This window comes from Stegostoma tigrinum, chromosome 7 (genome assembly GCF_030684315.1).
Source record: "Stegostoma tigrinum isolate sSteTig4 chromosome 7, sSteTig4.hap1, whole genome shotgun sequence".
Taxonomy (NCBI): Eukaryota; Metazoa; Chordata; class Chondrichthyes; order Orectolobiformes; family Stegostomatidae; genus Stegostoma; species Stegostoma tigrinum.
In genome coordinates this window covers 45079713-45097153 of record NC_081360.1, presented here as the reverse complement: position 1 = coordinate 45097153, position 17441 = coordinate 45079713, and the positions used below count along the sequence as shown (strand labels likewise).

The following is a 17441-nucleotide window of genomic DNA, read 5'->3' as shown; positions in this document are numbered from 1 at the left end:
CGAACACTAGCTTAATTAAGGTATTTAAAATGGAATATTACATATTCTACTTCTATCTACATCCCTTACCTTCCCAAAAACATTCACTAGTGCATGCCAGAAATGGGTATTCCTTGTTGACTGATTTTCTGTATGTGCTAAAAATAAGTTTTTAACATCCCACACCGACTATGGGCATGTTGTGTGCAATTTTCCATTCAGTGAAATCACTGATAAGAGTTTACAAAACAAAGCCCAAAATATTAATTAACATCTATGCTTAAACAGTGAGCCCTTTGTGTTTCTTAGAAGTTAGAAGTCTAGACAGCAGATAAAATATTCTTCATAAAAGCATAGTTCTTCTTATGAACAATGCTTTTACTACAATACAGTGCAATGTAGCACAACATTTTGCAGAACAATCAGAAGTGGATCGAGAAAGAAAAATGAGCTTTACAAAGCATGAAGAGCAAGGTGGGTTTAGACTGAAGAGATTTTCGGAAAATTTCAAAGCATTTTAGAGAAGTGCTTGGAAATCAATGCAGTGTCTGGAATGAGTGTAGCCCCAGGCATTAAATACAATCACAAGAAATTCTTTGTAAGAGCAATAGTCCAAAAGGGAAGGAGACGAGGCTAGATTTTTGCAGAGTTGGAAGGATTCTGGAGCCAGTTAAAAATGCCAGGTAGGATCAGATTCTAAGATTTCCCACATCTTTCCTGGCATCCCAAATTTATTTGCTATGTACTCCCAACTAGGCTCCATCACAAGGGTAGGTATTTCATAACCCTCAGCAATTTTCATGGATTCAAAATGGTTCATGAATCTCAAAATAAACCACGGTTTGGATTGAGGAACGTTTTGAATGGTAACTTCAAAATGTCATTTCCATGCCCCATCCATGTCAACCCAATGCCATCACATGCATCACCCATCCCATGTTATCTCATAACGATTCATGCCTCCCACTTCTCAGTGCCCATGTATGCATTATACACTCTGTACAGAACCAACGAATCCTATAATAACAAGAGTTTGTGTGAAATGGCTTTAAAAAATCATTTGTGCAAAATTATTTCAAATACATCTGGCTTTCCTATTACTTATGACAGTACAATCAAAAATGTATAATTTACAGAAACTTTAAGCACTTTGTACCTCTTGGGCTTGCGAAAATAAATAGAGACATTCACATAAGAAATTTTAAAATAAATACCTTAAAAAGAGATGTCAATCAAACAATGTCGATTCTTCTCTGCACCTGTATAATCAAACTCATATAACCCTTTTATGATCGTTTGAGCTCTCAAAATTGAACTTCTCTGCAGGATATTATTCACAGACAATAGTATGGAGTTTTCTGGCTTTCAGTCTAAATTATGCCAGTATATTTCTTATGCTACAAACTTGTCTCGAATTATGCTTCGGCTTGTCTCGAAATAAGCGAATACTAATTGATTTCTTTACCTCAAACAGTCTCTGGTCATCATCATCAAATGGCTTCCCATCAAGCTTATTGAGGACCTGTGCCACACCTGAAAGTTAAATAATTGTGATTCGCATACGTAATGACCTGAAATCCTATTACTGAGTTACAAAATCAACAGATAAATTGTTTTAATATGAAGTTTAAAGAAACTGATATGAATATTATCATTTTTTGCAGAATTCTTTTTGGAAGGAATAATACTTTCTCTTTAAAGGAACTCATATTTGCTTTTGTTCCTCCTTTAAATGATTCCTTGTCACAGAGAGACAGAGCACAAGCGACCTTCTGCCGGTAAGTTCTGAAAGCATCCACTGAACACATTTGTGGGTGGACAGATCTTACAGTCACAGAGTCATGCAGCACAGAATCAGACCCTTTGGTCCAGCTTGTCCATGCTAACCATTCATCCCAATTTGACCTTGTCCCATATGCCAGCATTTGGCCCATATCCCTCTAAACCCTTCCTATTCATACATCCACCCAGATGCCTTTTAAATGTTGTAACTGTACCAGCCTCCACCACTTCCTCTGGCAGCTCATTCCAAACATACACCGCACTCTGCATGAAAAAGTTAGCCTCAGGTCCTTTTTAAATCTTTGCCCCCTCACCATAAATCTATGTCTATAGTTTTGTACTCACACTTCCTCAAAAAAACACCTTGGCTATTCACCCTATCCGTGCCTCTCATGATATCATAAACCTCTATTAGTCACCCCTCAGCCTCCAATGCTGCAGTGATAAAGCCCCAGCCTATTCAGCCTCTCTATATAACTCAAACCTTCCAGTCCCTGCATCCTCTCAAATTTAATAACATCCTTCCTATTGAAGGGCAATCAGAATTATACACAGGATTCTAGAACTGGCCTCACCAATGTCTTGTACAGCCACATCATGACCCCCAACGTCTATACTCAATATTCTGACCAACGAAGGCAAGCATGCCAAACGCCATCCTCACCACCCTGTCTAATTGACACTGCTTGGTTTGGCCGCTTTATGATACGGCTACATCTCCAGGAAAAGCTGTCACTCCTGGACCATTCAAGGTGCGTATCAGTGATGTCCAACACATCCTGTTTATCATGGGATTAATCATTTCTCACTCATTGGCTCATATGGGTTTTCTTCAAACAGAATAGAACTGCCTGGAAGTAAATCAACCCTCAATACTGCTCCACAATCAGCTAATAGAAAGACTATTCAAATGAGGGAGACAGAACCAAACAGTCAGCTTTTCTTTTGCTTTCCATGGAGGGACATCTAATTTTTGTATTTTACTGCATTTTGCTGCTTACACAACTTGGCTGTGAATTGCGGAAATAAAGAGGAAATCAGCCTTTCAGGGACAGCTGGAAATTACACCAGACTCGTCCCAGGAAAAGGTTTTTCTCTTTTGTTATTTGTCTCTTCAAGAACATATTCATTTCAAAACATGTATCAAATTAATAGTTGGAATAAAATTAAAACTAATTGAATGAATCACTAAATACATACCAATTATCTGATGGGCACTGTTCCATATTGGTACACACAGAACTGAACGGGTGTGGAAGCCAGAAATCTGATCAGCCTAAATGCAAACACATAAAAGTTCCTTGAAATGCTGTATTTAATAATAAAAGTGAAACTTCAATCTTAACCGAGTACTGATGGAATTGATGCATAGTAGAAGTTAGACAACAAAATTTCTGGCACTATCAATGATTGGTATAGCAAAGCATCACTGTTGACTAAATTAGAAGAATGATTTATGTGCAAATCCAAAACAGGTAAGCATTAAGCATGTAATAATTAATAACATATAAATGTTTCCAGATTGCAGTCAGTATAAAGTTACTCCAGCATGTACATAGTTCAATGCATTCCTATGAAGATGTGCTGCAGATTATGACTCTGTTTTGGTCAGACAGTAATAAATGAGACATTAATACTGCACCACTCTGTCGTATGTTCTATGTTTAGAAGTTAATAAGCTGCAAAATACCTAGACAAAAGATCTTTATGGCTTTAAGGAACAAATATGTCATCATTCAGTAATATACAGCACTTGTAATCCCATAATGTGACCTTTCTGTACCATGTAAAAGTTTATGGAGTAACATAGAGATTATTCTGGAAAGTATAATGTTTCCGGACAATATGCAGTATAGTTCAATAATTCCCTTTGTTTCAATACTTATCCTTAGACCATGTTTATTTGTAAAAATTCATTTGAATATAAATTTGTCAGTCAGTGAACTTTACAAATAGCTATTTTGGTATGGATATTCTAAACTAAAGCCACAAATGTATGTTAACAGTAAATTGTGATTTTATACTTCCCTAGCTGGGTAATACATAAAGAAAAATACTTTAAAATTTGTTTGAATCCTTGTTTATTAATTTAATTGATGAGGTCAGCATATGACTGACTCATACAGAACGTAAGGCTTTATGGTCAAGTTTGAGCCAGTGGGGTGCTAGCTAACCTTATTGTCCTCAGTGTCCTTGATTACAGATGACTCAGATGGGTTCTGTGCTCCTGATGACGACCCCAATTGCAGCAGTTGTATACATGTAGATGGGAACAGGACTATGTTCAGCTCCAATTTTTCCCCTCTGCTCATAAATGAATAATCTATTTATATTGTTTGGTTTCACTCAAGCAGAATGACCCTTTTATTGAGGTATTGGTCAGCATCAACATCCATTGAGCTACATTTAACATGAGTCACAACTTACGTTATGAGAAGACAGAAAATGGAAGGAGATAGTAGAAACCACAGATGCTGGAGAATCTGAGATAACAAGGTATAGAGCTGAACGAACACAGCAGGGCAAGCAGCGTCAGAGGAGCGGGAAAGTTGACGTTTCGGGTCTTGATCTTTTCTGAAGAAGGATCTAGACCCTAAACATCAGCTTTCCTGCTCCTCTGTTGCTGCTTGGCCTGTTGTGTTCATCCAGCTCTACACCTTGTTATCTCAGAACATGGAAGGAGTTGTGCTTTCATTAAAGAAAAGGAACATTTGAAAAAGTAAATTGATAATGGTTTTTTTTACACTTCTACATTTAAATACCTTTCCACAGATCTATGAATAAAATATTGTACATTTTAAAAATACCCATTTTGGGGCTATTTTTCATTTAATTTCAATGTGGGTGTATTTACTCCCTTTGATTTGAGTGACATGAGAAAAGGTGCATATATAATGTTTTTACATTGAGAGCAATACGAAGTGCCCTGTCCCACTTACTGTAAGCTGAATCTTCTGCATTTAGTATTTCCTCAATTCATGGTATTTCATTTTAAAATAAAATTAATAGGTAGAGAAATTTGAAATCACAAGCATTATGCAAGTAAAGTTGATGTAAATAATTTGAGTTTTCTTGAGATTTGGCATTAGGATAGCTATCTGTCATTAAGGAGATCTATAATCCTCTTTGGGTAAGTAATAGACAATAAGAAGTGATTTTTGCTTTGGCTGATCATTGGGTTACCATGGAACTATATTGCACAGACATTTGGTGCCATACTGTTATTAGATTTTACTTCCCATTTCTGAGTAATCCTTTTTTGCAGTATTGTGCATTCTCATGCATCTCCTAATTCTGATTGGAAGCAACATCAGTGAACTCAGGAAGGAAATCATCCATGTGTTCACCCCGCTGAACCAGAGGCCAAGAGAAAATAATGGGCAGGATGAATAATTTCTTTGGAAGTAGATGAGTGGTTCAAATAAGTAAATGTAACTTTCCTTTCATCCTGAATGTCAGAAAGAATTTCGTTTTTTGCTTATACCTGAATGTTTTAAAACAGAACTGTAAGAACTTTCTGCAAGCTAGAAATTCCCACGGAGGAGTTAAATTAGCAGAAAACAGGTCAATTGTATGTTTCTTGTGGCAAAATATTTTTAGGCCAGAAGGTTTGGGTTCAAGTTCCACCTGCCCCAGAGAAATCATAGAATCTCTACCGTGCAGAGCAGGCCATTCAATCCATAAAGCCCACACCGACCCTCTGAGGAGTATCCCAACCAGGCCCACTGCCCTCAGCCTATCACCATGACCATGCATTTCCCATGGCTAATCCACCAAGTCTGCACATTATGGGGAATTTAGCATGGCCAATCCATCTAACCCGCACATCTTTGGACTGTGGGAGGAAACCAGAGCACCCTCAGCAAATCAATGCCTGGCACTGTGAGGCAGCAGTAGTGACCTTGGGCTACTGTACTGCCCCAGTGTCTGAACAGGTTGATTCAAAATACTTTGCAAATCAATTGTAATAGACTAAATATGCGTCTATGTACACATACATAGGTAGAGTGAGAGGTAGGTGTTCTGTTTGTGTTACGGGCCTTTAGAATTGACTATAAACTTTTTGTAATGTATTGCATTAACCCTGGTAAGGAAAATGGCTCAATTCTCGAAAACCTTCCTTCAGGTTCTGTGAAAATAACCTTTTGTAATTAATATGTTTAATATAAGAGGAATTGGAATTATGTGCAAATTGATTTAGGTCCAGCATCTATTCTGAGCAGCACATATTTGCTAAACCTACATTAAGTAGTTTGATTCTCATAATGAAAAATGCATCATACAATAACTCCATATACACTGATGGAATCCAGTTTTAGAAACATAATGTGCTGGAGAAAGTTAGCACACCTGATAGCATGTGAGGAGAGAAAAGCAAAGTTAACAATTTGAGGTAGATAATGATTCTTAGTTGAAAAATAGTTATTCTTAACATGAAACATTAACTCTGTTCCTTTGTCCACAGGCCCTGCAAGGCCTGTTAGCATTTCCAGCACTTTCTGCCCTTATTTCAAGTTTTCAACTATAGCATTTTGCTTTCATTGTTTTGAACATTTGTTTGGGACCTTCCTGCTAATTCTTTAGCTGTTTTTGTTTGGGTGTAGGAATGAACATGTCACGGCTCATGGTGTAATCTCAATTCAAAGATAATTACTTTTCCACGTACCAATATAGCAGTTTGTGAAATGGTGTGCATTTATTAGTTTGTGAATTGAGGAAGTATAAGTTAAATGTGATAATGTGAATAGCACAGTGAATTAAACACCGGCCTTTTATATCAAGGTGGCAATCACACTGCTGGTTGGATATAAAATATCTCATAACTCTACATAAAAAAAGAGCAGGGGGCATGTGCCTGATGTACAGCCAATATTTAACCTTCAACTAATATCACAAATAAATCATTTGATCATTATTAGATTACAGTTTATCCAAACTTACAGTATTCAGATTGGTTGCTGCATATCACTACAGCACAATGGACTACACTCAAAACAAAGTGATTTACTGGCTAAAAAGCAGTATGAAGAATTCTGATGTCATGAAAGCTGTTCTAAAATGCAGGTTCTTTTTCCCAAATGCAGTCTACGTTAATGGATATTTTTCCCTACCTGTGAGCTGTAAAAATTTTGTAAAGATAGTTTTGGCAATTTCAATCCAGTAGCTTGTGGCTATAGTACGAGACTGGCACTAATTGGTATTCTCACTCAGATGCCAGAGGATGGTAGGTCTGAAATGGAGAAACATCACATTGATGCAGTAGAGGGTGCTCTTCTCAGCTTGAGGCGACAAGATGTTGTCAGGACAATAAAAAAAAGCTTTATTGTGCTATCTGAACTTGGATTGTTTGGTGATATCACAGAAAGGCAGACACAGAAAGAGTTATTGTTAGTGTAACAATTGCATGTCTTGATGAGCACAAAGGTTTGGGTTTTGAGGAGGGAGAAGTGCATACAAATCATAATTTCATAATTTAATGCAGAGTGGTCTTTTGCTGTATAATTTAAAATTTCAATGATCTTGATTTATAGAAGTTATCTTATACCAAGTGCCTGGAAATCATATGTACAGGACGTATTGAAAATAGGAGCAGGAGTAGGCCATTCAACCTTCCAAGATGATGATTGCTTATCATCCAACTCAGTACCCTGTTCCTGCTTTCTCTCACCCTGTTGATCCTTTAGCCTTAAGAACTATATCTTGCTTTCACCTCAACTGTTTTCTGTGGCAGAGAATTCCACAGGCTCACTATTCCAGGTGAAGAAATTTCACTTTGAAAAAATTAACTATTCTCCTGTTTTCGAAAAAATAGAAAGAAGTTAACAGGCTGCTTCATTCCAATAGCAATAATGGTCTTTTAAGATAACAAAATGTGAGGCTGGATGATCACAGCAGGCCCAGCAGCATATCAGGAGCACAAAAGCTGACATTTCGGGCCTAGATCCTTCATCAGAGAGGGGGATGGGGTGAGGGTTCTGGAATAAATAGGGAGAGAGGGGGAGGCGGACCGAAGATGGAGAGAAAAGAAAATAGGTGGACAGGAGAGTATAGGTGGGGAGGAAGGGAGGGGATAGGTCAGTCCAGGGAAGGTGGACAGGTCAAGGAGGTGGGATGAGGTTAGTAGGTAGGAGATGGAGGTGCGGCTTGGGGTGGGAGGAAGGGATGGGTGAGAGGAAGAACAGGTTAGGGAGGCAGAGACAGGCTGGACTGGTTTTGGGATGCAGTGGGGGGAGGGGACGAACTGGGCTGGTTTTGGGATGCGGTGGGGGAAGGGGAGATTTTGAAGCTGGTGAAGTCCATATTGATACCATTGGGCTGCAGGGTTCCCAAGCGGAATATGAGTTGCTGTTCCTGCAACTTTCGGGTGGCTTCATTGTGGCACTGCAGGAGGCCCATGATGGACATGTCTTCTAAGGAATGGGAGGGGGAGTGGAAATGGTTCGCGACTGGGAGGTGCAGTTGTTTATTGCGAACCGAGCGGAGGTGTTCTGCAAAGCGGTCCCCAAGCCTCCGCTTGGTTTCCCCAATGTAGAAGAAGCCACACCGGGTACAGTGGATGCAGTATACCACATTGGCAGATGTGCAGGTGAACCTCTGCTTCATATGGAAAGTCATCTTGGGGCCTGCTGTGTTCATACAGCCTCAAATTTTGTTATCTTGGATTCTCCAGCATCTGCAGTTCCCATTATCAATGGTCTTTTAAGCCCTGAAATGTGAATGTTATCAACCATTGTGTGTATGAGGTGAAATGTGATTATGTGAGTAGCCTTTGCCATTGAGTAGGTGAGTAATGTCATCATACCCATTATGATCATTACAGTAACGCATATTTTGACACATTTTAATGGGTCCTCTTTACTTATATTTCTAAAGTACAGCTATTTAAATAATCCATTTTTAAAATCATTTGCATGGAATTATCACAGTGGATTTGCATTAATTCTGTGGTACTAGGCTGACAAAACACTTTTACAACATCAGATGATTATATTACAAGACTACAGATGACATGTTTTCCCTTTAATATTTCACTCTTTAGTCTAACCTAATATTCAGGTAAAAACACCCACGAAAATGTAGGTCTAACAAAACTGCCATCAGGTTACATATTCTTCTAAATACAGGAAGATCTTTTATTTGCTTTCTACAGTGGTTGGGATCGCATCAATGTAGAATGAACCCTGACAGCATCACAAAAACACTGTGAGTTGTAAAAGTTTTGTTCAAAAATAGACATGCTGCAAAATAGGATATCAGAAGCCATTCTCTTAAAATATGAGCATTTGTGCAGTAGTGTTACTTGAGATCAAGTTTAAAGGATTACTCACTTCAGCGTCGAACCGAGGATCTTGATACGCATCACTGATGTTCACTGGGAGACCTGTTGAAGCTACAAGCTCAGCAATGCTGTTGTTAATTAGCCAATCTGAATAGGATGATTTTTCTATGCTGTCTTTAAAGCTTTTGAGGAACATAAAAGACACAATTACTCTAAACTCAGAACACACATCACTCAACTTAACTGTTGTACAGTTAAACTGGTCAAATTAGATAGACATTTATTCTTCCAATTAAATAGCAAGGGAATTAAATGTGTTTAATCATCTTATTGCCTATGTACATCCACTTTACTGCTACACTTAAATGTACTTTCCATTACCAAGGTGATGGAAGACGTCACCAACAGTGCTATCACCTCCATTTACACACCAATAACCCGCTCACTGTTGCTCAATTTGAGTTCTTACAAGACCATTAATTTCTAAGTTTCATTACATTTTGGGTCCAAAAACAGTCCAAAAAGAGCTGAATTTCTGACATAAAGTGTAAATCAGCAAGTTAGTAATTGAATGAATGAATGAAGCATCAAAGAACTCAAGTAAAATTGAAGTAAATGGGAATCCAGAGGCAAATTCTTCATTGATTGGAGTTAAACCTTGTACAGAGGAGGATGGTTATGATGTTTTTAGTTTATTTTCTGAACAGGCATGAGCATTGCTGATTGGGACAGCATTTGTCATCCAATCTGAAATGCCCTTGAGAAGGTGGTGGTGTTGAGTTGCCTTCTTGAACTGCTGCTGTCCATGTGGTGGAAGTGAATCCACAGTACAGTGAGGAAGGAAATTCCAGGATTTAGACCCAAGTGATAGTAAAGGAATTGTGAGACAGTTCCAAGTCAGGAAGGTATGTGGTTTACAACAGAACAAGTATATGTAGATTGTTGTGTTCTCACATTTTGATGCTTTTGTCTTCCAAGATGTTAGAAGGAGCAGAGATGGAAGGAGCTGTCAAAACACCTTTCGTGAGTTGCTGCAATTATAAGTGCTGCCATTTTGCATTGATGAAGAAGACCGTGAATGTGGAAGGTTGTGGATGGGATTGCATTCAGACAGAATGTTGGCCAGAAGATGAAGTACTCACCAATGAATTCTTAGCCTTTGGCTGGCTCTTGCAACCATATTATTTATATGGTTCGTTGCTCAATGGTAACCTGTTAGTGTGTTGTTGCTGGGGGATTCAGCAATGGTTATACCACTGAATGTCAGGGGACAATGGTCACATTCTGTTTTGTTGATGAACACTGCCTGACACTTGTGTGGCACAAGTATTACTAGCTACTGATCATGAATGTTGTTCAAGTCTTGCTGCATATGAACATAGATGGCTTCTGTATCTGCAGAGTCATGGGTGATGTTGAATATGTTAGAACAACTGACATCGTCAGTTCTGGCAATATAATAGAGAAAAGCCCATTGATGAAGCAGCTGAAGATGGTTGGGCCTAGATCACTACTCTAAGGAATTCCTGTGTTGATGTCTTGGTGCTGAGAGTGATTGACTGCTAACACTCACAAACCACCTTCCTTCTCACTTCTTCTCTGGAGTTCAGCTCTTTTATCTATGCTTGGATCACGGCTGTAATGATGTCAAGAATTGAACAGCCCAGGTGGCACTCAAACTGAGTATCAGTGAGTAGGTTATTGCAAGTGCCACTTAATAGCACTGATAATTACCCATTCCAACAATCAATGGTAGACTGAAAAGGCAGCAATTGGCTGCTTTGGATTTGACCTGTCTAATGTGTACAGGACATGCATGACTAGATGCCAGTTTTGTGCCACTTATGATCATTAATTTCATCAATGTCTTGGAACAGCTAAAGGCCTGGCTATTTCTGGAGTTTTGATCTTCAGTCAGTGCTATTCCAAAATGTGACCAAAGCCTAAGGCTTTTACAGTATCTAGTGCCTTGTTATCACATGAATCAAATTGGCTGAAGTCTGAATCTATGATGCTGGGGGTGTCAGATGGAGGCCAAGATTGATCATCCACTCGGATACTTCTGGCTAAAACTGATTGCAAATGTGACAGTCTTATCTTTTGTCTTGAGATATTGAGCTCCCTTATTATTGAGGATGAGGATATTTGACGTGCCCTCTTACTATTAGTTATTTAATTTTCTACTACCATTCATAGCTAGTGTGCCTGAACTGCAGAGTATAATTCTGATCTGTTGGTGTAGGACTACTTAACTCTGCCTGTCTGCTGTCTGGCACACATGTAGTCACATTTGTGGCCTCACCAGTTGGAATTCCACTTTTAGGTAAATCTGGTGCTATCCCTGACATGTCCCTCCTGCCTTTTCCATTGAACCAGAGTTGATCCCCTGATGGCGATGATAGTAAGGTGGGCTGGATGTTTGTATGCCGGGCCAGGAGTTTAGATTATTAGGAGTTGAATATAATTTAGCTGCGGCCAATGGCTTACTGCCCACCATAATGCCCAGTTTTTGAAGACCAAACATCTCACGCCCTTCACAATGCTGCAAGATTTTCTCAGGGCAGCAGTCTAAGTTAGGCCATCTCAAGCAACCTCATCAATAACATCTTCTCTATCACAGGGTTAGAGATTTCAGTGTTCGGTTCCAATCACAGTCCTTCAATAATGAAGCAATCCACGCCCATACTTGGATAGCATTCAGGCTGGAACTGAAATACAGCAAATGGCACACATGCCACACAGGCATTGCCAACATCAGAAAGTCTAACCACTCCCATTAGCATTCAAATATGTTGCCATCACCAAATACCCCATGATCAAAATCCTGAGAGTTACTTGACAACAGATTGAGCAGGATAAACCAAATAAATATAATAACTACAAAAGGTGAGAAGCTGATTATTCTTCAACCAGTGAATCACCTCCTGAATCTTCAGACATTTTCCACTCTATAACAGGGCACAGGTCAGGAGTGGTAATATGTGCCACAAAGGCTTGGGAGAAGGGATTTCACAAGATGCAAACACTGGGACTTTGAGTCCTTGGGTGGGTGGGAGTGTGGGTGGGTGCAAACTCACAGGTTTTGCCTTTACCAATAGGCTTTCCCTCTCTGTTGCAAGTGGCCAACTCATGTCTCAATGTCCTCACACACAAGAATGTAGTTGGCAATCTATTCCAGGACAAAGTTTGAGCGCTTAAGCTTCTAATGTTTGGAGCAAGAGCCTGAATTCTTGTAGCGGTTTGTTTTTGACAATCTGCATTCAGGGTGACATGCTCTGCCCTCCTGCATGGACTCACTAAAGGACATATCCACATGGCAGATCAGGGAGGCCAGATAAAGTGACAGCTTCAGCAACAGTAAGGCCCAAGGCAGCTAGAATGTCAGACTGGGCAGAAGCAGGGGTATCTTGCTACCTTCACAGCCACTTTGTGTTCCTTCATGATATTAAAAAATGGCACTGGAATTTGGCAACAGTGGAAGTTTTTCACTATATTTTATTGTATTTTTCACTGTAAAATAGATAATAGGCGTGACAGATAAATCGTTCATTCATTCATATTAATCTCAATTTCTTGGACACTGGGGTAGTGAGACAGTGAGAGTGAGTGTATGAGGGTGATTATATGAGCATGTTATATGAGCATGATTGAGTGAGAGAGAGAGAGTTAGCTAGCGAGCAAGAGAGAGAAAGTGCAAAGAAAGGAAAAGACAAAGGTAGTGTGAAAGAATCCTGGGAGAGAGCTGGACACACACACACAGACACACACAGCACAAGCCTCTTCCGACCCCAAAAACCTCTCAACTGGGAGATAAGAAAAAAAGACAAGATTGAAAGGCATTCGATTTCTGAGCATTATTGTTGTATGACCAAGGCCATCTCAGAGTGTCCTCACCAGAGAGTCATGCAAAGTCAGCAGTGTTATTTAAACCCAGCTGAGGTCACCTTCTCCTTTCCTGGTGATCTGGACTTTCAGTCTAGTCTGTTCTACTTAGCTTTGCTTCTTAAGTGAAGATGCAAAAGATGTTTTATTAGTAAGCTCTGCTGCTTGACACTTTTTAAAATGTTTTGTTTTAAAGCTATCAACTTATTGCTTTGACAATTTTTGGTGGGCCACTTTACCCACAGTACTTTGCTCTCCTATTAAACACCCAACCCTGTACATTTACAAGTGTGATTAGTTTCAACTTAAAATTAGGAAACACATATCAGTCAATACATTGTATAAATTTTCTGTTAACAGTATCCACTGGTGTGGATTGAAATGGCACATTATTGCTTGGTGGCTATTTAGTGGAATGTTTTGTCATTTTTGACCTTGGAAACAAAACCAGGACTCTGTCACTGTGAGTCCAAAATGTTTTCAGTTGTAACATAGGATTTTTGTTAGTAGGGATTGTGAGGTTCAAACCTTTTGGATATCACAATCTGATTGTTTCTTGGATTTGGTTCAAAGAAGGGGAGGATGTTGCACAATCTATATCAGCAAATTATTTGTAATTAAGTAGAACAAAGAGTTGCAAATGCTGGAGATCCGAGACAAACAAAAAGCAGAAATTACTGGAGAAACTCAACAGGTCGAGCAGCATTTGTGGAGAGAAAGCAGAGTTAACATTTTGGGTTCAGTGACTCTTCGTCAATTGTGTGTAGTTGTCTGACTGAGTTGTGATTTTGATGAGTTTTATAAATGGAAAAGAGTGCAAAAGGACACAATGCTTTTGCAACCCAATTATTTGCAAAATAGTTGGACACCATTGTGACTATATTTCCCAATTCTGGACACCCAAAGGATATAAGGGGGATGGTGGAATAAGGTGTCTGTGAACAGAAGAAACGCCAGGGCCTATGACCTCTTTCTCTGGCTCCACTTCTTCAAACCTGCAGAAGGATAGCTCAAATAACATTCAAGAAGTTCAACACCATTCAAAGGAAAACAGTCCCCATTAATCACGTTGATCATTCCCTCCCAGTACCAACTGCACAGTGATAGCATTATGCACTATCTACAAGACATACCACAGTGGTCCTCAAGGATTCTTTCACACCACTGTCCACCCTATGCCTTCCATTACCTTGAAAGACAGAAGTTGCTGGTGGATGGTACTCAACCACTTCCAAGGCTCCCCTCAAGTCACACAGCAAGGTGGATTTAATGCAGTTCATCTTGGTCAGTCAGATGGCAATTAGAGGCACTGAATTGCTGGACAGGCCCTGGGTCGGTCTCCCAACAAAAGATAAACCTCCCCCCAATTAACTTAGAAAGGGACGGTGTCTGACACAAGATTCCGCATTTTCAGCAACAGGATGCCATTAAAGACCCCACTGACACACATTATTCCTGAACTCACTGAAATTTGCTGCTTCTACAGAATTAAGTGGGTGCTCCATAGTTTCCAGTATTTACCAGTGGTCACCAGAAGGTGGAGTGGGGTGTGGGGTGAGGGTCAGGTATTTGTGTCTGATTGATGGATTTGGCATCAGGAAAGGGGGCCAGCTAAAAGCCAACCCTGTCCTTCCATCAATCCCCTGCCTTTCCACTAACACCTATCCTACCATTACCATCCTTCAGTATCAGGCCCCACAATGATCCCAGTCATCTGATGCCAGCTTGCACCACTCCCACTGGCAGTTTTTGCCAGATGGGACATCCATTGCTGGGCACCTCAATAGTGGGGAAAGAATGATGACAGCCATTTACATGTGCCTAAACTGGAGTTTGTTCCTTCACGTCTTTCCCTCAGAACTGACAGGAGTTCCTGGTCTCCAGCTGGTGCATGAATGACCTATTGGCATGACAAAATCATTGCTAACAGCCTGACTTGGAAATATTTCAACGTTCATTCTTTATTGGTGGGTCACAATACTGGCACTCACTACTTACCAGAACCATGGGTGCACCCACAGCACATGCACTGCAATGGTTCAATAAACCCAGCTCACTACTGCATACAGCAACCATGGATGGGCAATAAATGTTGGCCTTACTAGAGGTTCCCACATCCCTAAAAGAATAAAAAAAGGCTTCACATGTGTTTTATTGACTGCTAAGCACTTTGGGATACCCGGATATAATGAAAAATACAACGCAAACGCAAATCTATTTTTCTTCAAGGCTGCATTGATCATTCCATTCCATAGTTACAGCAGTAGGAAACTAGCAATTTAAGAGAAGATTTAATTTAAGGAAGGTATTGGAACTACAAGGACCTAAGGGATCAACAAACTCTTCGATGCAGTGGTTTAAGCAACCTGACAGATTTTCATATTCTAGACTGTGTACGCCAATACTTAATTTCACCCAGTGCTGGTTGGAATAATGCTGGGTGAAGGAGTCAAAATTGATGTTCCTCCAAGTTACCAATTTTGACTAGGGGAGGTTGGAGAGAGGGGCTAAAGTTAGTGCTTCAGTATGTTAAAATTTTCTGAGTTTAAAATATGCACTTCACTGACTTTCTTCAATAAGCTGAACTTCTAAGAATTGGAAGCAGATAATCTTACATCAGTGAAGAATTCTAGTTGAGATATTTTGTTAATAACCAGTTTTATAATAAATGTAACAAACAAGTTTTTATTTTCTACAGTGGCCAACTTCTCTCTACATTAATAACTTTTAGGCTAAATGCAGCACAAGGATACTTCTAAGAACATTCTGACAAGTTCAGATTTATGAATGTAATTATAAGTGTGAAGGTCAATGCAATATAAGACCATCAACTTTGCCTGTTGGAATTATTTACTGCTTTCACCCATGGTACTGCTTTGGTATCTACCACACAAATCATCCAACCTCATTACCATTTAACAATAACCCAAGTCCACAAGCAAAAAAGATTCACTAAGAAAGAAACATTATTGAAATTGTATCGTATTAGATGGAATGACTGAGATGCTGTTTGTTAATAATAAGTACACAAACTGAGCAGAGAAGATACTGATAATGTTCAGATTATACGATAACATTACACAGTCGGTATATACCATGATGGCTCTCAACTAGGAAAATTCTAGGGTACACTGTAGCTTTGGATGACTGGCCAGTGGAGTGATCAGATGACCATCAGTTCCATCACCCTAGAGGCTGCCATGATTTTGATGGAACTGATGGTCACCTGATCATTCCACTGGCCTGTCATGCAAAGCTAGTGTACCCTAGAATTTTCCTAAGCAACAGGCCTTGATATTCTTGACAGTAGGCTCATTTGACAACTTGGAACCCATGTTCAGCAGTTGTCACCTCAATCATATGCAGTGAATTTGAGTGACCCAACAGATTGCCACAACCACAGATATCTATGTACAATTAGAGAAGTTGTAGCTTCACTGGAGGAAACTGATGAGAAAGGTGACTTTAACACTTGTACAGTGTACATAACAGCCATCAGTCCCAGAGGTCCACAATTCCCCAGCAATTGCAATGCTCAGCTGTGGCAATTACTTGGAGACTTTTATCAAAGTGAAATTTTTCTTTCTGTCATTTTACCTTGGTTTTGCCACTCATGGCTATAATGACTTCTGGGTTTAGTAATGTTTTCACCATGAGAAGAACAGTTTGGGTGTGGCATGAAATTAGTCTTTGTCTGGACAGCTTTGTCCTGTCTTCATTAGATGCATTTATGAAAGCCTGTGCTAGATTTGCTCAAACTCTTTACAATCTCTTTGACAAGTTTTACTGCCACTTCAGCCTTTCCATTTCATTGTGGATTTGATGTATGTTGTTGAAATTTTCCAAGCCTTTATGAAGCTACTGAAATCTTTAATCAAGAATTGTGGGCCTTAGTCACTCATCATATCTCAAATGCAGTGTTGGTATTCTAAAATTTCACTGGTGGTTATTGAGTATATCTGTCTACCTCTCAGTTGTCACATTATTACTTAAGGTGACATGATATTCACATCTTAAAAGATTGTGGATTTATATTCCAACCTTCATCTAGGGTCTGCCCAGGATGTTTGTTTTTCCTTAATTTAATCACAGGAAGTGGAATGTGGTTATTACATTTGTTGCTGATCCCTAATTGCCCTTGAGAAGGCGGTGACAAGCTTTGGTCTGATACTATTACACTCCATGTAGCATCACCTACAATCACTCACTAATGGGTATGATTGTCCACCTAGGAAATTCCATGTCATTGGTCATGGGGCCTGTAGGTCTTTGTGTGGTTGATGAGCCTAATCCTAGAGCTGCATTTCAACTGCACATTTGGCAGGCTTGTGCGGGAGATGGATTTGGTCTTTGGCCTCGAGATTTATAGCATTCCTTTCTCAAGTTCCTTTTCTGTACTTTCTTTTGTCAATGGATGTTCTTGAAGAATTGTGTCCCTTTATACAGGAGGTTCTGCAAAGTTGATTTCTTCTGAAAGAGGATCTCCCTAGCATTGACATTGATGATGCACTTTTGGAGG

At 39.5% G+C, this 17441-nt stretch overlaps 1 protein-coding gene across 2 annotated transcripts in view; it reads right to left on the bottom strand.

Annotated features, from left to right (window-relative positions):
• LOC125453990 (dual 3',5'-cyclic-AMP and -GMP phosphodiesterase 11A) overlaps positions 1-17441 on the bottom strand; it is a 334685-nt gene that overhangs the window by 115530 nt on the left and 201714 nt on the right. For both annotated transcript variants that reach the window (XM_059647669.1, XM_059647670.1), the window contains 3 exons: positions 9090-9222; positions 2962-3037; positions 1445-1512 (listed from right to left, as the gene is read on the bottom strand). In XM_059647669.1, coding sequence (XP_059503652.1) covers positions 1445-1512; positions 2962-3037; positions 9090-9222 — 277 coding nt within the window. The remainder of the gene's footprint in view (positions 1-1444; positions 1513-2961; positions 3038-9089; positions 9223-17441) is intronic.